Source organism: Adelges cooleyi, unplaced genomic scaffold (genome assembly GCF_023614345.1).
Source record: "Adelges cooleyi isolate 19-005CV unplaced genomic scaffold, UGA_ACOO_1.1 ACOO_flye_CR_arks_rails_tigmint_CR_PRNA_68, whole genome shotgun sequence".
Classification (NCBI taxonomy): Eukaryota; Metazoa; Arthropoda; class Insecta; order Hemiptera; family Adelgidae; genus Adelges; species Adelges cooleyi.
The window spans coordinates 19,706-40,301 of record NW_026096382.1 but is presented as its reverse complement, the minus strand read 5'-3'; the positions used below and the strand labels follow the sequence as shown (position 1 = coordinate 40,301).

The following is a 20,596-nucleotide window of genomic DNA, read 5'->3' as shown; positions in this document are numbered from 1 at the left end:
ATAACTGCGGTTATAGTTTTAAGGCGAAAACGTGTATTCTCAAATATGTCTTTAAGCAAATAATAATAGGTGCTCACATTTGAAAAACAAGCACACGAGCCGTGCGATTTCCGGAAAATATTTGGTTTACAAGTGTGTTTTTGTTTTTGCTATTCACCTAAAGATCACAGCGATGACGTTATCTTATATTTTTGTATATTTTCCACAACATGTTTGTGCCTTAAACACACATCTGGACAGTATAAATCAACAACGATTCGCACAAGCAGCACAGCGATGACCTAAAATATTTTTTATTTGGTTATCAAAAAGAACTTGCGGCAACATGTTTTGTTTCGTGTTCAAATAATACTAAAAACACATTTGGAAACCAAAATATGTTTTCGACAAGCGTTTTTTTTCTCTGAAAAACAAGTTTTTTGTAAAGCAAATTCGGCGTTAATCTAACAAAATTTAGGACACAATATTTCATTATTTTCCTGGTCCTATATTACCCTGTCTGTAATTATTTGCCAACACAGTCAAGTCAAAAGTTAAGAGGATGCCGCATTTACCAATTTTTAATACATTTTTTATACAGATCTACTATAATACACAGGTTTTCCTATTCGCATAAAGACAACAGTGATGATGTATCCCACATTTGTGTTTATCATAGTATATTTTCCACAACATGTTTCTGCCTATATTTCCCTGTCTATAATTATGTCTTGTGTTAAACAAAGGTCTAAAAAGAAACATACTACAATTCAGATTCGTTAAAAAAAAGATAAAAGACAGAAATTTAGTTTTAATTACAATAATTTGGTGGATAGTGTACAAGTACATGAAACCTGTTCGTTAAATATATACCTACATTCAAGTTTAATCACGGCGAAATCATATTTTTGGCCAGACTGTAATTTTTAATTCCACATGATGAACTATTATTCAATTTTTTATTGATTGGGTTTTCTTCTTGAAGTTCCTATCCGTTTCGGATGTTGGAAACCATAATGGATATTGCTTCTCTTATACATTTAAAATATTTAAATATCTTAGACATTTTTACGAATGCACCTCTGGCCATCTCAATCCGGGATTTAACTTTCATCCCATGTTCCCAGTCCTCATTTACCCGTGTACCGAGATTTCTATACTTTTGAACCTTTTCTATTTGCTATACCCTAATTAACAGCTTTTCTCTTACAGTTTATTTTTTCGACATTACCATATATTTAGTTTTATTAATATTTAGAGACAACCCAAAACTTTCGCTTGTGTCCACTATTCTATCTACAATTTTTTGGAGGCTTGACGTATTATCCGTGAATACAACTGTAGCATCAGCATATCTTATGTTGTTAATGCATTTCCCATTTACTTTTATGCCCTCGTTAACTTCATCCAAAGCTTCTCGAAGTATGAATTCAGAATATAGGTGAAATAAAAGTGGTGACAGGACGCATCCCTGTATCACTCCTCTTTTTATTGGAATATCGTTTGACATCACTGTTTCTACTCGTATAGCAGAAGTTTGGTTCCAGTATAAGTTACTTATATACTCAGGTCTTGATCGTCAATTCCAGTGACTTCTATTATTTTTAAAAGTTTATCGTGTTTAACTCTATCGAATGCCTTTTGATAGTCAATGAGACAAGCATACACATCGTGATTGACATCCCTAGCCCTTCGAATTAACACTTGTAAGCTAAAGATGGCCTCTCTTGTACAAACTGAATTTCTAAACCCGAACTGTGTACTACTCATTTGAGTTTCGCATTTTTTAAAAATTCTCTGATGTATGATTTTTAAAAAGATCTTTGATAAGTGGCTCATAAGACTAATAGTGCGAAAGTCATTACAATGTTTAGCGCTAGGTCTTTTAGGGAGTGCTACGAATGTAGATTGTAGCCATTGTGTGGGTAATTTTCCAGCACATTGATTGGGTAATCCGGTAAAAATGTCAATGTAGTTTTTGTTATTTCATTCTTTATACTATCGGAGTTTATTGGAAATGTGTTGATAATACACCTTGTTTGAACAATTTATTAAGATTAAATTTTTAAAATGCAATTGAGCAGCTATTATTTGAAGAGGTTAGACCAAAACTTTGGATATTTAATTAAAACCCTATTCTTCAGTGAGACAATCGGCTTAAATCAGATCGTCATGGCAAATTCTCCATTTGTTAATTTTGCTATCTATTCAAATGCGATACCAAAGATGATATGACTATTGGATTATACTAATTACAGCATATTTCTTGTTTAAATAACTAGAATTTTGTTTAGTTAACATATAATAAATTTGTGGGGGGGCGGGGTAAAAAATTACTTATTTAATTGCGACCGCATGTTTTTGTGTCTAAATACACAAGTATAAGCACAGTTCGATTAAAATATATCCGGTTGCTTTGTTCAAATAGTCTTTAAATGCGAGTTTTATACACACGTTTCGAAATCAAGTAACGAGTCGTGCGATTTACAAAAAATATTTGCTTTACATGGGTTTTTTTTTTTAATTTACTCTAACACACAGGTTTTTCTAAATCACCGCGGTAATGTTATTCTACATTTTTGTGTATCATAGTATATTTTGCACAGCATGTTTGGGCCGTAAACACATCTGGATACTTGATAACACTACTAAATCGTTTTTTTTTTTAAACAACAACAGTTGGCATAAACAGCACCGCTTTGACTTAAATTATTCGTCTACGGTCAAAGTGTAATTTTCCCCTATTTTTGACGTTTTCATGTCTTTGCTTTGGCACATAACCGAAAAAAGCGTTATCAAAAATGCGTTCTTTACAAAACCGTTACAGGGGGTAGGAGATAGGGTTGGGAGATAGGGGCGGGAGATAGAGGGTGGGATATATGGTTGGAGATAGGGGGTATTAGATAGGGGTGGGAGATAAGAGGTACGTTGTACGTTCAATGTTCAAATTAGAACTAAATGATAAATTCAAAATAAATTAAGGGCCCAAATTCTCTATGTTAAGTTACTTTTGGCCAGATCATGTAAAAATTTAGATTAGTTGTAGAATTATAATGAAAAAAAAATATTCCATGGATCTTCCAGTTACAGCATATGGCCAAGGAGATTAAAAAATTATGTACAATCAAATTTCTGGCTAATATTGTAGTGTTTAATATACTAGCTTGTTACTGTTTCTTAACATACTATATCATTATCTATAATCCCACCACTACTCTAAATTTATTCGGTACTTCGACGAGATATGAAAATGCTCTTTCGTGGTTGCAGACTCGGCTGAAAAACTTTTTTTTTGTTTTTCCTAAATATTAAAAATGTTAGACTACAGATCTGTGAGGAAATTGTATAATATGTTATAGCCGCATACTAGATCTACCTTTGGTCTAATTTTCATACATAAACCCCTAAAACTTTGCATGAATAAATACCCACCCCATCTGGGAGAAAGGGTGAACGATAATTGTTAACTTCTCAATATCTCACTGGTTTTAATTAATAATTGAATTTATTTTTTCCATGTTTTTTTTACATGTGATCTCAATCTCTCAAATTTGTTTTTTTGTTTTTACCCCCCTCGCAGATTAATTTTGTTGATAGCAACTTTTGAAACTTAAACGGTAACGCATACATTTCATTAACTTTTTTAACCGAGAATAATGCGCTAAGAATTTGTATTGGCCGATAACCCGTTTTGGATAACTATTTTTGAAGTTTCAAGTTTAGAGTAAGATGAATGGTGGAATAGAATATTATTTTCATCAGCACGCATTTCCCAACCGCACTTCCCCTCCCATTCTAACATTTAAACTCTTTTAAGTTTATAAATAGTTGTCCAAATTTGGTTATCGACCAGTCAACATTTTTAGCACGTTATTTTCAGTTTAAAAAGTTAATAAAATGTATACGTTTCCGTTTAAGTTTGGAAGTTGCTATTAAAAAAATTAAGTTGAGAGGGGAGTAAAACAAAAAAAATTGTGAAAATTTAAGATCACATTGTATAAAAACAACATGTGAAAAAAAACATTTAAATTTCTTATTAAAAAAAAAACCCCAGCGAACTTATATTACATAAGTGTAATCACTTTATGTGAATTTCACTTACTTAAAATGTGTCACAATGATTACAAGGTTGAAAAATGATAGCACTGTTATCTAATTATCTCTTTAGCTGGCGTGATGCCTACATAATATACAAGACAGTATGGCCAAACAGTGAAATAGTTAATAAAAATCCAATATTTCAGACTTCAAACACTATATATATATATATATATATATATATATATATATATATATATGTAATATAGATTGCTTAATTATAATGTAACATTTGCACCATTTTGTGTAAAATAGGTATTAACTATATTATTTATCATACAATGTGTTTTATAAAATATCACAAGATAATAAATCTGCACGCATAGCGCATTTGGATTCTTTTAATTATTCGAGTTAAGTCTTATGTTCAAAATAAGCTAACGATACATTTTATTCCTTAATTTTTGTATAGTTTTTTTATGGAAAACGACTTTTCCATAATGACAGTTGCAGCGTTAAGAATTACACACACCTGTCTGGGTATAATATACTTTTTTGTTTTAACTTATTTAACTTTTTTTTCGAAGGTATCTTCAATGCTTTATTGCATTATTTAAAGCTCCTATGGCTGGTACAAGCAAAATTTACAAACAATACCTTTGTATAAATGGTGTGGTTCGTTGTTTATCGAATAACAAGTGTTTTTTTTTCAACATATTTTTTTGTGTAGGTACCTGTATTGAAATGTTTGAACTGTTGCCCTGGTTTTCAAATAATTATAGCGAATAACAGCTATTTTGTACTTTAAGATACAATATTATTCTATTAAATTATCCTAATGTAATTATTTATAATTATCACTTAATATTACATTTAATTTACAACCATTAACCGGAACTTAATTATTTTAAATGAAGAAAATCGTTTAAGAAAAGAACGGGAATGTTCGATCAAGCTGTTACAATTAAATAATACCTAATTTAAACATTTTTATTGTTTTACTATAACTTTTATTTATTATAATTTCCAGAAGGAGTTCTTTATTTCTTGTTTTTCTATATTTAAATCATTTTTAATTCTAATTAAATTTTCTGCATCATACAAAATTGAACGATACGCTTTGTATTGTTTAACAATGTAAACAAAAGACAATATAATACAATAACAATATTTTTAGCATCACATATTTTTTGAAGTATTTTACACGTTATACACATTTTATAATATTACAATTTTTATGTTCGTGGCCAACAAGTTGTTTTAATATTATTGTTTTTGAACGTTTGAATTTGCTTGCATAATAATAGCATATCGTTACAAATTTAAAAGCGAAACAATTTTTTTATAAAATCCAATAACAATAATACTTAAACAAATATTTTTTCACCTTTTATGTCTGGTATTCTAGTTTAATTCAATCCGACACTACACTAGTCTTAAATAAGGAGTTTAATATAGGCAATTATCAGAAAAAAAAAATAAAACTTATTCGATATACTCAATGAAAGAGTGGAGACATGATTCGATTACAGAACTTACGTTAACTTCATACCAGAAATGCGAATAGTAAGTGTGAACAGTTTAAACGAAGCACAAAATAAACCAGCACAGTAATAAACAGATAAATCCATGTTTCTTGTTTTAATTTTATGCCTAAAAAATGCAATAGATAATGCATTAGAAAGTTTCATATTATCTATAGTAACTTCTACTACATCAAAGTATATACAAACACACTAAGATTGAATGAACACATTGTAAGAAGTCGAATAAACAGATATTGTGCGTAGTTCTAAAATATGGAATTTGAAAAATTCAAGTTCTTAAAATTCCTAGTAAAAATAAGCGCTGTACAAATTTCAAAATTTTAAGTTCAAATCCTAAAAAGTTATAGCTTCTTCAATATAGCACTTTTCTGTGAAATACCAAACTATGAAGTTACTTATACATCATAAAAAAAAAAATATTATGAGATTTGAGTCGGCATGCAAATTCAATGAAATTCATAAAATTTGGAATTTGTTTTTCAATTTTGGCTACTTAAAAATCTTTTTTTTTTAAGAATACTATGAAAACGTCCCCTCAAATTAATTGCTTTGTTATATTCTAGGTGTGAATCATAAAAACACATGTTGGTTTTTTTCGTATTAGCTTATCGCTTAGTTAGTTCAGAAGGTAAAATATTCAGCAGTTGTTTTATTTGTTATTATGATACATAGACCATAGCTGTAACTACATATTATTGTTTACTATTACTAAAAAAAAAATGGTTATTTTAATTGAGTCACAACAGATGTTCATTTGGTATTATTTTTTTATTCCAAGATTATAGTAATATAATAATATTATTAGTAAAATTCGACTACAACATGGAATGAAAGAACTACTCAGAGCCACAACAGATGCAGTACAACGGCTAGGCTAAACATCCTAGACATACAAATCTAAAAGATGAAATACATATACCCATCACGCACCCACTACTAGTCAACTTATTACCTACACAATGTGTTATCATTTTTTAATTTTAATTTGTATCTACTTGCCTTTTTTTTATCATATAAGTTATATTTCTTTTTAATTTTATATCGTGTTATGTCAAATTGTTAATGTTGTATTTAAGCCATACGAAATAGTAATAATTATTAGTCACAACAAATTGCAACAAAACAATTATTAAATAAAATTTTATCGCTATAATAGGAAAATAAAATAAAGGTCATTAATCTAAATACATACACATGCAACACCCTTTTATATCTAATAATTAATATTTTACTTCTTAAACTTGCGTTTCAATTTTGGCTAAATCATTGATTGCAAATACTAGTTATACATTTTTTTTTACATTTTATAAAGTGGCTTTCCACAGTTTTTCCTCAAACTAATTTGGTTTATCGTTTGTTTATTCAAATTTTTCAACTATTTTACAATAATTATGGCGAAAAACTATTTTGAACGTTAAGATACAAAATTATTATATTAATTTGTCCCAGTAAACATTTTTATAATTATTACCTATTACTACATTTGATTCGACTGTACAGAACATGTATAATAATACTATTTTATAAATTGAAACTAATTAAAGAATGTAGATGAGTTAAATTATTATATTCAGTGATCGGAAAATATGAAGACAACGATAAAGAAAGTTGTTACCTAGAATATAGGACAGACGTAGGTAAAGAAAACATTTTTATAAGTATTGTTATAGGTGTTTATACAGAATTATTATTAACTTAAAATATCTGTAACAATATGGTATAGCTACTATCATGCCATCAAAATCAAATAATAAAACAATATATAGCCAAAAAACCATTTGATTTCTATGAAAACTGTATTTGTTAAGTATATCAGTTCTCTCAAGGTTAAAACTTAAAAAATTGAGTCGTTAACAGTTATTTGTATTTTGTCTAGAAGATACATTTATCGTTGGATTTTTTTGACAAAGTGGCGGAAAGAGTAGGGCGTGAACAATTGAATCCAAGTGGTCTAGAAGTCTGTTATCGTCATCTTGAATAAAGCATATTTTTCTTAAGTAAACACAAGAACTCATAGTAATATAGGCAATCTAAATAAATATGACGAATGCAAATCTAACCAACAAAAGGCTACCAGATCACCACTAACAGCATCAGTGTTTTTTTTAGTTTCTTTGTGTTCAGCATATCAAACATAAAAAAAAGTAAGCGATATTTTAAATTATTTTAGTATGAAAATAGTAGGTATTATGTTTTTCTTTAGATTTTAAAAATCTTTTTTCTCATTGCCGACAAAAAACCATTACAACTGAAACATATTTATGTATTTTTTTTTCCATGAAAAAGAATTAAAATTTGGTAACATTTTAACGTTCAAACTTTACCATTTTTAATTTTTTACAAAGTATCCAAGTTCTTAACTTTTTTTTTTGTAGTTTCTAGAGCACTAACAACTTTTGATCATTTTTTATCGTATACCTATATTTTTTCCTATATTTTTAATTTAGTAAATTTAAAAAAAATTTATGTCAATTTTTACTGGTCAATAGGATTAGAACAGTATTCGATTTTATAATTTTTTTCTGCTTTCTGCATAACATAATAAAGTAGCCGAAAAACTCAAATCTCTCCACAAGAATTGAAATTGGACCATCCTATGTAGTCTACATTTTGGCCTAAAATAAACCAAAATTGCTTTTACAATTATCCTATAAATTAAACGACATTGTCGAAATTTAAAAACCTCTTCTTTTTCGTTAATATTTCCTGTACAAAACTCCTTAAAAACAGACCGCATACAATCATATAAATAAGTACATCTTTGGCAAACATTAAAAAAAAAAAAAATGTTGTATTCGAATCAATTCCGTTTTTCACCAATGGTTGTGTTCCGATTGACGCCAACATATATTACAATATGTTTTCTAACTAATATTTATTAGTTTAATATGATGACCAGACCAAACCGGAATTTTAATTTGTATACAGATTTGAAATTTCAATTAGACCCTGAGTTTATTGCACGGGCTACCGAGGCCTGGGACAAAGTTCGTCGTGGATTAGAAGAAGGAAATTCAGTCAACCGAAATAAAAAAGCACGTGCTATTTTACTCGATATTACAATAAAGAAAATAAATGAGAAGAAGGCCAAAAATGAATTAAAAACTTCAGAATTTTATGCAGATAACCGACGAGAAACTCTATAGCCTCATCAATTTTTTCATGGAGGACGTAAAAAATAATTTATAAAACAAAAGTATTGATGATTTGTAACTTATAATTCATTCAGTTTTGTTTGATTGAAGCTTCATTGTTTATTTTTACATAATAAACTGTATTATATTAAAAATCGTTTTTAATATTTTAATTTGTCACGTTAAGTTAAACAATACACACGGCATATATGCCGTCAATTGGATTTACTATGTTTGGCCAAAACAATCATTTATTATGTATTGATGATTTAAGGCCAATTTCAAACGTTGTCTGACCGTCAACAAAGAAAAAAGATTTGTCTCAATTCCTCTTCTTATCTTTGATTAAATATAATATTATTCTATGTAACATGATAAAATAAAAAATGATTGAAAAACAAGTTGGAAATGAACAATGCGATCAAATATGTTTGCAGAATTAAAATTTCATCATTCTAAGTAGACGTAAATTGATCAGGATTTTAGATGTAAATATGTTTCTTGTATCACCAAAATGGTTTTAACTCATAGTAAAAATTGTATACTTTAACAAACACTGTAATACACTAAAGCTTAACCTGAAATGAAATTGATATGGTCGACAATAGGTAAACTTTTTTTTTAACTTAAGTTGTTTTATTTATTTTTTAATTTATCCACATCGAAGCTAGAAAACTTTTACTCCATCATATCCTAATACTTCCGCCCTAATTACTCTAACGTGTGTCAAATTCAAGGGTCCAGATATTCTTCATAATAAGTTCCTATCCGATAATTATCATAAAAGTGTTAGCAAGTTCACTTATTAAATTTAAAATCTGAAGCCCTCTCTTTAACGTATTATGTTGTCAGACTTATAATCTAAAACTTACATGGTTTTGTATAAATAACTTATTTTTTTTTTTTATTAGGCATCGCTAGAAACTACATACAGCTAGATGTGCAGACTATACATACAAGACCCTTTAAAATCTATAATAATTAATATTTTACTTCTTAAACTTGCATTTCAATTTTAGTCAAATCATTGATTGCAAATTCTATTTATAATCAGTGGTTAAATCTTTTGCTAAGCCAGCGATACATTTTATAAAGTTGTTTTCTAGAATTTTTGTATAGTTTTATTTTTATTATTCTGTACCCTTGATATAACTTTAGGTGTTTTACATTCTTGTAAGTACCGCATTAGGTAAATCGACCGACAAAGTGGCGGAAAGTAGGGCTTGAACAATTGAATCCGATTGGTCTAGATGATTGTTATCGTCGTAATATCTTGAATAAAGCATATTTTTCTTAAGTAAACACAAAAGTATTACGGATCCGAAAAGTCGCAAATCTAACTAACAGAAGGCAACCCAAGTACCAATAACAGTATTAGTGTGTTTTTAAGTTTCATTGAGATAAGTTTATCTAGTATAAAAGTAAGCGTTATTTGAAATTATTTTAATAAGACAACGGTAATATGTTTTTCTTTAAATATTAAAAGTATTTTTTTCTTATTGCCGACATAAAACCATTACAACTGAATTGTACCACCATTACAATTTTCCTCGAAAAATAATTAAAATTTGGTAACGTTTACATTTTAACGTTCAAACTTTACCATTTTTAACTTCTTACAAAGTATCCAAATTTTTAACCTAATAAATTAGAAATAATTGAATGTCAATTTTTACTGGTCGATAGGATTAGATTAGTTTTCGATTTTATAATTTTAAGCAAAGGAATTAAACTTTTACAATTAAATCAAATAAAGAAAAGTATAAAATTATAATAATAATATACAAGATGATGTTTTTAATTGTACTTAACTGTTTAAAATTTTTTTTTTAGGTATTTAAGATGAAATCCAACGCGAGTGTTGCGCTTGTTGCAGTGTATTTGTTCGGTCTTATTGTAAGTAAACATAGATTTTGGACTAAATTTTAACTATTTCATTATTAATGTAGTTTAATCCTTTCCTCTCAATATTCTTACACCTAACTCTTAAGTAAATCAGTATTAAGTTTTCCTTTAGTTAATGCGTCAACTTGTAAAACACTTTTTAAATATCATTATATAATATTGGCCACTTGTACCAATATTGGTATTCACCAAACCTAACCTACATATTCGTTGCCTGTATCAATAGATTTAGATGTAATTGTGTTGAACCACCGCATAGGCTCGCGCTCTATCGCGCTCTATAATACCACTGCTTGTGAAGTGTATGATACTACTAATATTAGTGTATGCTATTCAGGTTTCATTGAATAGTTCGCCCATGGGAACATGCGGTAGCAAGGAATCAGAGACATCAGACACCTTGCTCGTAGCTATAAGAAACTATATATAGTTATATGATAAATGTAAATATATAAAAACTAGTTAGCACTTGTATATATGTCTTTCAGATACCATTGAATAGTTCGCCCATGGTACCAGGTGGTGGCGAGACATCAGAGGCATCAAACACCTTGCCCGTATCTATAAGAAACTATATAAATAATGTAAATATATAAAAACTAGTTTGTACCTATATATTATGTCTTTCAGATACCAATGAATTGTTCGCCCATGGTACCAGGCGGTGGCGAGACATCAGGGACATCAGAGACATCAAACATCTTGGCCGTACGTATAAGAAACTATATAATAAATGTTAATATATAAAAACTAGTTTGTACTTATTTCGGTCAAGCACTAATGATTTCCAGGGCCTCTTTAATTTCACAATGCATTTTCTTTGACCTATCTTAAGTAAAACTGCAAGCCTAGTGTACTTTAATACATTGAGTATTTGACGACAGTCGAAAAGAACTCTATGTTATACTAGTAATAATACTAATACTAATACGTCGGTCTTTCAGATTTTAAAACACAAGAGTGTAAATCAATTATCCAAGGCTGAATTACAAATTGTAACAGAACATGACTTCAAGAAAGCACTAGCCGGTGTAAAAAATAAGAGTATTTTAAGTTGCTGTGAGTATTTAAAAAAAGTATTTTTCACTAATAAGCGAAGCGTAAATAAACTTAATAGTGGTGTATTAAGTTTAAATCCTAACAAAACGAATATTTTTTAGCTAAAAAAGTCCAATAAAAATGCCTATATTTTGTTAAATTTTCAATATATATGTACTCGTATATATATATATAATTGTGTATTATAATACCTAACTAATATTTATTAGTTTAATACAATGACCAGACCAAACTTGATATATTATTTGTATACAGTTTCGAAAATACAACTAGACCCAGAGTTTGTTGCACGGCTTATCGATGCCAGGAATATCCTTCTTGGTTGTGAAAAAGGAAATCACGAGGACCAAGAAAAAAATATATTTTTTTCTATATTCTTTGTAATAAAATCAAAATTAAAGGAGACACTGGGCCAAGAGAAATTAAACACTAAAGAATATGAAAATATCGACAAAGAAATAGAAGGGTTCATTTTTCGGTTCATAGGAAAAGTGATATAATTAATAAAATAAAAGTATTGATGATTTGTAAATGATAATACATTGGTTTTGTTTGACTGGAGTTTTATTGTTTATTTTTACACAATAAACTATAAATGTATTAAAAATCGTTGTTAATATTTTAATTTGTCACGTATAGTTAAACAATACACACGGCATAAGTCCCACCAATTGGATTTACTTTATTTGGCCAAAATAAACATGTATTATCTATTATAGATTTAAGGCCAATTCTAAATGTCGTCTGGTCGTCAACAAAGGAAATAGATTAGTCTCAATTCTTCTTTTCATCTTGTATTTAATATAGTACTATTCTATGTAACATGATGAAATAATGATGGCATGTTTGTGCCATAAACACAACTGGATATTTAAAATAATGATGAAATTAACTCATTTGGTTTTTTTGAAAAACACAAAGTTACAAATTTATAAAAAAATCAAAATGTATAAAAGATACAACCCCTCAGTGACACACATTAATTTAGATTCGGGGTTAAAACCAAGGATACTGTATTTTTTTATTTTCTGGGTCAATTATGATTTGTGTGCCAACAGTCAAGTCAATAGTTAAAAAGCTTTCACATATACTAGATTTTAAGGGTTTTGTTGTAGACAAATATGATGTACATAGTATTGAGGACACTTTATTAGTAGTTGAATTCTTATCAGGCTATCACACAATATTTAATAACACAACATTTCTAAAAAAACAGCTCCTCGTCTGAAACAAAAAATGGGTGCCTACTGCAATTCTACTACAATTATAATAAGCTGTCAATTTTGAATAATAATCATTTTACTCAAATAAAATATTCAAACGAGAAAATAGGAAAAACGTAGAAATCAAATAATAAAACAAGATATGTCGAAAAAACAACTTGATTTCTATAAAAATTGTATTTGTGAAGTAAAACGGTTCTCTCGATGTAAAAATTTAAAAATTGCATTGTTAACAGTCATTTGATTCTTGTCTAGAAGATACAGACTGTATCGTTGGCTTTTTTTTTAATTACATAGATTCTAACTAGAATAAAACATGTTAGTTGAATACATGAAAACTGATTAATGGTCATTAAATACGATATAGTTTTATGCCATAAGGTGTGAAAAAACATATAATAAGAATGTTACTTTTAAAATAAATAATAGGGATTCAATTTTATATCACGTACCGCAATATAAATTGTTTAAAAATATGTTTTTTTCCAACTGTAGCTTATACCCTATACCCTTATACCCTAACGCTTGACAGGGGTATATATATATATATATATATATATATACATTACAACCATTACAACTGAAACATATTTATATAATTATTTTTTCCTCGAAAAATAATTAAAATGTTTAAACTTTACCATTTTTCATTTGATAAAGCATTCACATTTTAAGAGTAAAATAAAGTATAAAATAAATATTAAGATAGTAAAAAATATACAAGAAATACGACAACAATATTAATTACAGCGTATTTTAGCAATAGTTTTTCTATTAGGCGATACTGTTTTTGTCAGTTTTTATCATGCTATAGTTTGTTGTTTATCAAAAACAAGTGTTTTTTCTTAAACTAACTTTGTTTTGTCATTTGGTTATTCAAATGTTTGAACTATGTTACAATAACTATGGCGAATAACTATTTTGTACGTTAAGATACATAATTATTGTATTAAAATGTCCCAATGTAAACGTTTATAATTATTACATTTGATTTGATTGTAAATATAACAGTCCTCTCAAGGTTAAAACTTTTAAAATTTTTTAAAACACTGTCTCTAATGTTAACATTGCTAAATTAATATGATAAATAATTGATTGACTGATAATTATTTCCAAAAAAATGTCTTTTATATATTTATAAAAATAAGCGGAAATGTAAAATTTACATTATTTTTATAATTTATAAGACATTTGCTTTTACCTACAGTTAATATTAAATATTGGTTGTTAAAATATTTTTAGCTTATGACCGATTAAAGGCATTATAGCATTAGAGATTTGTAAAATTGAATTATCATGAATAGTTTTTTTTTTCAAGTTCCATCAATACATTTTATTTTACATTTTATAAAGTTGTTTTCCACAGTTTTTGTATAGCTATCATACGATATTATGTTATGGTTTGTTGTTCGTCGAAAAGAAGTTATTTTTTTTAAACTAATTTTGTTTTGTCGTTTGGTTATTCAAATGTTTGAACTATGTTACAATAACTATTTTGTACGTTAAGATACATAATTATTGTATTAAAATGTCACAATGTAAACATTTATAAATATTACATTTGATATAAATGTAAAGAACACGTATAGCGATATTATGTCCAAAAAACAACTTGATTTCTATAAAAATTGTATCTGTAAAGTATAACAGTTCTCTCAAGGTTAAAACTTTAAGGATTTCGACTTAGATTATATCTAAGAAAAACATATTTATAAAATGCCGTTTTTTTTTTAATGCAGACAGGCCTATGTTTTTGTATATAACTTAGGTGTGTCACATTCTTGTAAGTACCGCAACTACGCCCATCGGACAAAGTAGCGGAAAATAGGGCGGGAACAATTGAGTCCGATTGGCTTAGAAGTTTGTTATCATCATAATAACATCTTGAATAAAGCATATATTTCTTAAGTAAACACAAAAGTATGACGTATGCGAAGAACCGCAAATCTAACCAACAAATGGCTAACCGAGCAGTTAGTAAAACAGTATTAGTGTGTTTTTGAGTTTCTTTGCGTTAAGTTAGCATAAAAGTAAGCGATATTTGAAATTATTTTTCGTAAAACAATGGTGTCATAGGACAATGTTTTTTTAAAAAATTTAAAATTGTTTTTCTTAATGGCAACATAAAGTCATTACAACTAAAAAAAAAAATAATCGTTTTTACGAAAAATAATTACAATTCGGTAACGTTTACATTTTAACGTTCAAATTTTACCATATATAACTTTTTATAATGTATCCAAATTTTTAAAACTTTTTTTGGTATTTTTTAGAGCGCTAACAACTTTTGAAAATTTTGTATCGTATACCAAGGTTATTATTAATAATCTTTAATGAGTTTTTTTATTGTTTTAGGTATTTAAAATGAAATCCAACGCGAGTGTTGCGCTTGTTGCAGTGTATTTGTTCGGTGTTATTGTAAGTAAATATAGATTTTGGACTAAATTTCAACTATTTCATTATTAATGTAGTTTAAACCTTTCCTCTCAATATTCTTATACCCAACTCTTAAGTATTATTTTTTTCATTAAAAAAGTTCAAGTTTATTAAATCAGTATTAAGTTTTCCTTTAGTTAATGCGTCAACTTGTAAAAGACTTTTTAAATATCATTATATAATATTGGCCACTTGTACCAATATTGGTATTCACCAAACCTAACCTACATATTCGTTGCCTGTATCAATAGATTTAGATGTAATTGTGGTGAACAACCGCATAGGCTCACGCTCTATCGCGCTTCAAAATACCACTGCTAGTGAAGTGTATGATACTACTGATATTAGTGTTTGCCTTTCAGGTTTCAATGTATAGTTCGCCCATGGTACCAGACGGTGGCGAGACATCGGGGACATCAGAGACATCAAACACTTGTCTTGTATCTTTAAGAAACTTTATAACAAAAGTAAACACATAAAAACTAGTTTGTACTTATTTAGGTGAAGCACTTATGATTTCCGGAGCGTCCCTAATTTTATATTACAGTTTCTTTGACCTATGTTTGATCTCACTAAAGACTAGTGTACATTAATACATTGGGTATTTGACGACAGCCGATAAGAACACTATGATGCTAGTAATAATACTAATACTAATATGTGGGTCTTTCAGCTTGTGACTTGCATTATACCAGGCGACGACGAAACCTTGCCACCATCTATAAGAAACTACATAATAAATGTAAATATTTAAAAACTAGTTTGTACTTATTTAGGTCAAGCACTAATGATTTGCATGGCCTCTATAATTTTATATTTTATTTTCTTTGACCTATCTTAAGTAAAACTGCAAGCCCAGTGTACTTTAAAACATTGAGTATTTGACGACAGTCGACAAGAACCGTATGTTATACTAGTAATAATACTAATACTAATATGTGGATCTTTCAGATTTTGATTCACAGGAGTCGTCCACCAGGATTTTCCGATGGTGAAATATTACATATTGTAACAGATCCTGATTTTTTGAAAAAAATAGATAGTTATAAAGATAATATTTTTATATCAGACTGTGAGTATTTATATAATTATTTTTCTCTTATACGAAAAGCAAAAATAAGGGTATTAAGACGATAGAAATTTAAGTTTAGAAAAATGCACTTATTGAAAAACACATTTATAGTCAAACGTTTGTCTATGTTGCCAATTTCCTAAACCTAAACTTTTAAATTTCTGTTTTAAACTTTTAATTTTCGTGGAAATTAACATAACAAAGAGTTCTCTGACTGACATCTGAACTGTCTGACATTATATTATTAAATTTTTATCTTTTTTAGTATTTGCTTTAGCTCTATTAACTTATATAACTTAATGACGTATATATCTTATAAGCTTTAAAATTTAGGAATAATTTACTGAAAAATTTTAGATAAAAATAGCTCTACTCTCCACCCTTCCTAAATTTTAAACTTTAATTATATTAAAACTATTCATTTAAAACTGGTTATCGACCAGTGAAAATGTTCAGCAAATTATAGTTAGTTTGAAAAGTTAGGAATATGTATACGTTATCATTTATGTTTCGAAATCTAATAAAGCTCAAGAAAATACTTAAAAGGTATACATTTAAATAGGTATTATCGCATACAGTAATAAAGCATAAACAAACACGTGTTCAAAAATTATAACTACATTACAATTGCAATTATTTTAAGAGTAAACTAGTATAAGACTTTAAACAACCACCCGGTATTTAAAACACTTGTTGATTAAAGAAAAGCGGGGTTTTTTTTACAATAGACGTTTCAGACCAAAAAGCCAGACAACAATTTCGACAACTTAGAGTGGTCAGATTTCAATTCTGTAAATATCTACAGAACACATAAAATTCACTGGCAAATTAACTAGGTTATGTAAGAAAGAGATTTTTGATTTTTTTATAAAATAGTATTTATTTAATTACAAGAAACTAGCATTTATGAATGAGATTCAGCTTAACTACATAACATAATAAAGTAGCCGAAGAACTCAAATCTCTCCACAAGGATTGAAATTGGACCATTCTATGTAGTCTTTATTTTGGCATAAAATAAACCAAAGTTGCTTTGACAATTATCCTATAAATTAAATGACATGGTCAAAATTAATTAAAGCCTCTTCTTTTTTGTTAATATTTCCTGTACAAAACTCCTTAAAAACAGACCGCATACAATCTTATAAATAAGTGCATCTTTGGCAAACATTTAAAAAAAAAAATTTGTATTCGAATATTATTATTAATTCCGACAATATGTTGTCTAACTAATATTTATTAGTTGATTACGACGACCAGACCAAACATGAATTGTTATTTGTACACAGATTTGAAATTTCAATTAGACCCTGAGTTTATTGCACGGGTTACCGAGGTCCAAGACCAAATTATTCTTGGATATCTAAATGAAAATTCAGTCAACCAAAATAAGATAGCACGTGATGCTTTACTCGATATAACAAAAAAGAAATTAAATGAGATGAAGGACAATAATGAATTAAAAACTTTAGAAAATTATGCAATTACCGACAATGAACTAATAAAAGTCATCAATTATTTCATAAGTGATGTGAACATGGATTTATAAAACAAAAGTATCGATAATTTGCAAATTATAATTCATTCGGTTTTGTTTGATTGACGCTTTATTGTTTATTTTTACATAATAAACTATATATTAAAAAACGTTGTTAATATTTTAATTTGTCACGTATAGTTAAACAATACACACGGCATATTTCCCGCCAATTGGATTTACTTTATTTGGCCAAAATAAACATTTATTATCTATTGAAGATTTAAGGTCAATTTTAAATGTCATCCCGCCGTCAACAAAGGAATTAAGATTAGTCTCAATTCTTATTATTATCTTGTAATAAATATAATATTATTCTATGAACATGATGTTTATCGAAAACAGGTGTTTTTCTTAAACTAATTTGGTTTTGTCGTTTTTTTATTCAAATATTTGAACTATGGTACAATAACTATGGCGAATAACTATTTTTTATAATTATTACATTCGATTTGATTGTAAAGAATATGTATACTGGTACTATTTTCTTAATGAAAACAAATTACAAGATAAAGATGAGTTAAATTATTATTTTCAGAGATCGAAAAATTTGAACACAATGATAAAATAATGTGTTATCTAGAATATAAGACATGCGTAGGTAAAGTAAACTTTTTTATTAGTATTGTTGTTGGTGTTTATACAGATTTTTATTTGCTATAATATCTGTAACAATACGGTACACCTACTATCATGCCATCAAATTCAAATGTTCAAACAAGAAAATACGAAAAATGTGGAAATCCAATAATAAAACAATATATAGCCAAAAAACAACTTGATTTCTGTAAAAATTGTATTTGTGAAGTATAACAGTTCTCTCAAGGTTATAACTTAAAAACTACAGTTCATACTCTTTACAGAGTGTTTCCCACCACGGCGGGCATGATATGAGTACATGAAAGGTACAGGGAAATAAACAGAAAAGTCCCTTTTGCTGTAATTTAAAGAAAACAGATTAAAAAATTGCAAAAAAAAAATGATTAAAACACATATTCTATTATTGATTTTAATCAAAAAGACATGTCTGTTTTTCGCTGTACCCTTCATATAACTTTAGGTGTGTCACATTCTTGTAAGTACCGCATTAGGTAAATCGACCAGACAAAGTGGCGGAAAGTAGGGCTTGAACAATTGAATCCGATTGGTCTAGAAGATTGTTATTGTCGTAATATCTTGAATAAAGCATACCTTTTCTTAAGTAAACACAAAAATATGACGTACGCGAAAAGTCGCAAATCTAACTAACAGAAGGCAACCCAAGCACCAATAAAAGTATTAGTGTGTTTTTGAGTTTCTCTGCGTTGAGTTTGTCAAACGTAAAAAAAGTAAGCGATATTTTTAATTATTTTATTAAGACAATGGTATTATGTTTTTTTTTAGATATTAAACATATGTTTTGCTTATTGCCGACATAAAACCATTACAACTGAAACATATTTATATTTTTTTGTCCTCGAAAAATAATTAAACTTTGGTAACGTTTACATTTTAACGTTCAAACTTTACCGTTTTTAACTTTTTACAAAGTATCCAAATTTTTTACTTCTTTTTTGGTAGTATCTAGAGCACTAACAACTTTTGAACATTTTGTATCGTATACCTATATTTTTCGTTTTTAATTAGTAAACTAAAAATAACAGAATGTCATTTTTTACTGGTCGATAGGATTAGAATAGTTTTCGATATAATTTAAAGCGAAGTAATTAAACTTTCACATTTAAATCAAATAAAGAAAAGTATAAAATAATATAAAAGTTGATGTTTTTAATTGTACTTAACTGTTTTTTTTTTTTTTTTTTTTTAGGTATTTATGATGAAATCTAGTATGATTGATGCGCTATTTGCGGTGTGTTTATTCGGTCTAATTGTAAGTAAATATAAATTTATTTGGACTACATTTTAACTGTTTCATTATTAATGTAGTTTAATCCTTTCCTCTCAATATTCGTATACCTAACAACTTAGTATTATTTTTTTCATACATTTTTGGAATAGAAAAAAAGTATAGTTTTTTTTTTTTTTAAATTATAACCTCAATAATTTAATCTCTATATTATTTTTACTGTATTGCTCAATTGTATACAACTACTTATGTTCATATTTTTTTTAAAGAAATAACCGTCATTTCACAATGTTATAAGAATATTAATAGTATTTCACTTTTTGTACGCAGTATATTATTATAATATGATTGAAAATAACTGCAGTGAATTAATCATCAATTATAAATGTATGATATTAATCTTGATATCACACAAGCTACTGCCTATTTAGTTTCCTATAATATTGGACAACCACTAATTCCCAGAGCCTCTATTACAAATTGTCTATGTGGTGCCATTTTTTATGGGGATTCTTCCTCATGCCAAACATGTATATAACTAGTAGTAATTATTATTATTTTTTAATAAAACCTTTGTAACAGGCTGTATGTTCTCAATAAAAGTGGCTTAAATTTCCAAAAAAAAAAAAACAAATTTTCATTGATCTAACTTCACTCGAAAATCAGGATTTTTTTGAACATTCGGTTTTTTCCAAATAAAAATAATAAAATCAATACTTGTTAATAGTTAAGTGTGGATAAGACAATTTTAAAAAAATGTTGACTTCCATCATGTAGTATTGGCCCCTGTACCAATATTAATATTAACTTAACTTAATAT

At 27.9% G+C, this 20,596-nt stretch overlaps 3 protein-coding genes across 8 annotated transcripts in view; all 3 read left to right on the top strand.

The window, feature by feature from the left end:
• LOC126845140 (uncharacterized) overlaps positions 1-20,596 on the top strand; it is a 39,215-nt gene that overhangs the window by 10,845 nt on the left and 7,774 nt on the right. The window contains exon 2 of the mRNA XM_050583704.1: positions 19,738-19,800. Coding sequence (XP_050439661.1) covers positions 19,738-19,800 — 63 coding nt within the window. The remainder of the gene's footprint in view (positions 1-19,737; positions 19,801-20,596) is intronic.
• Positions 7,639-12,213, top strand: LOC126845136 (uncharacterized). 6 transcript variants are annotated; one of them, XM_050583698.1, is made up of 7 exons: positions 7,639-7,708; positions 10,532-10,594; positions 10,941-11,009; positions 11,092-11,160; positions 11,234-11,311; positions 11,548-11,662; positions 11,918-12,213. In XM_050583698.1, exons 2-7 carry the CDS (start codon positions 10,541-10,543, stop codon positions 12,160-12,162), a joined length of 630 nt encoding a protein of 209 aa, XP_050439655.1. In that variant the 5' UTR covers positions 7,639-7,708; positions 10,532-10,540; the 3' UTR covers positions 12,163-12,213. The 6 variants fall into 6 exon arrangements, with proteins under 6 accessions (XP_050439655.1, XP_050439654.1, XP_050439657.1 ...); XM_050583697.1 differs by lacking the exon at positions 7,639-7,708 and adding an exon at positions 10,021-10,119; XM_050583696.1 differs by lacking the exon at positions 7,639-7,708 and adding an exon at positions 10,088-10,155.
• On the top strand, positions 14,863-17,992 carry LOC126845137 (uncharacterized). The gene is made up of 6 exons (XM_050583702.1): positions 14,863-14,915; positions 15,241-15,303; positions 15,684-15,788; positions 15,995-16,063; positions 16,273-16,393; positions 17,683-17,992. The coding sequence occupies exons 2-6, from the start codon at positions 15,250-15,252 to the stop codon at positions 17,940-17,942; spliced, it is 609 nt and encodes a 202-aa protein (XP_050439659.1). The 5' UTR covers positions 14,863-14,915; positions 15,241-15,249; the 3' UTR covers positions 17,943-17,992.

What these genes read in the sequence shown, in the direction of transcription:
- LOC126845136 (XM_050583698.1), top strand. Translation starts at nt 10,541, where the DNA reads ATGAAATCCAACGCGAGTGTTGCGCTTGTTGCAGTGTATTTGTTCGGT. An exon ending in TGTATTTGTTCGGTCTTATT is followed by an intron (nt 10,595 to 10,940) that starts GTAAGTAAACAT and finishes TATGCTATTCAG; the next exon opens with GTTTCATTGAATAGTTCGCC. An exon ending in TAAGAGTATTTTAAGTTGCT is followed by an intron (nt 11,663 to 11,917) that starts GTGAGTATTTAA and finishes ATTTGTATACAG; the next exon opens with TTTCGAAAATACAACTAGAC.
- LOC126845137 (XM_050583702.1), top strand. Translation starts at nt 15,250, where the DNA reads ATGAAATCCAACGCGAGTGTTGCGCTTGTTGCAGTGTATTTGTTCGGT. An exon ending in TAAGAAACTACATAATAAAT is followed by an intron (nt 16,064 to 16,272) that starts GTAAATATTTAA and finishes TGGATCTTTCAG; the next exon opens with ATTTTGATTCACAGGAGTCG. An exon ending in TAATATTTTTATATCAGACT is followed by an intron (nt 16,394 to 17,682) that starts GTGAGTATTTAT and finishes ATTTGTACACAG; the next exon opens with ATTTGAAATTTCAATTAGAC.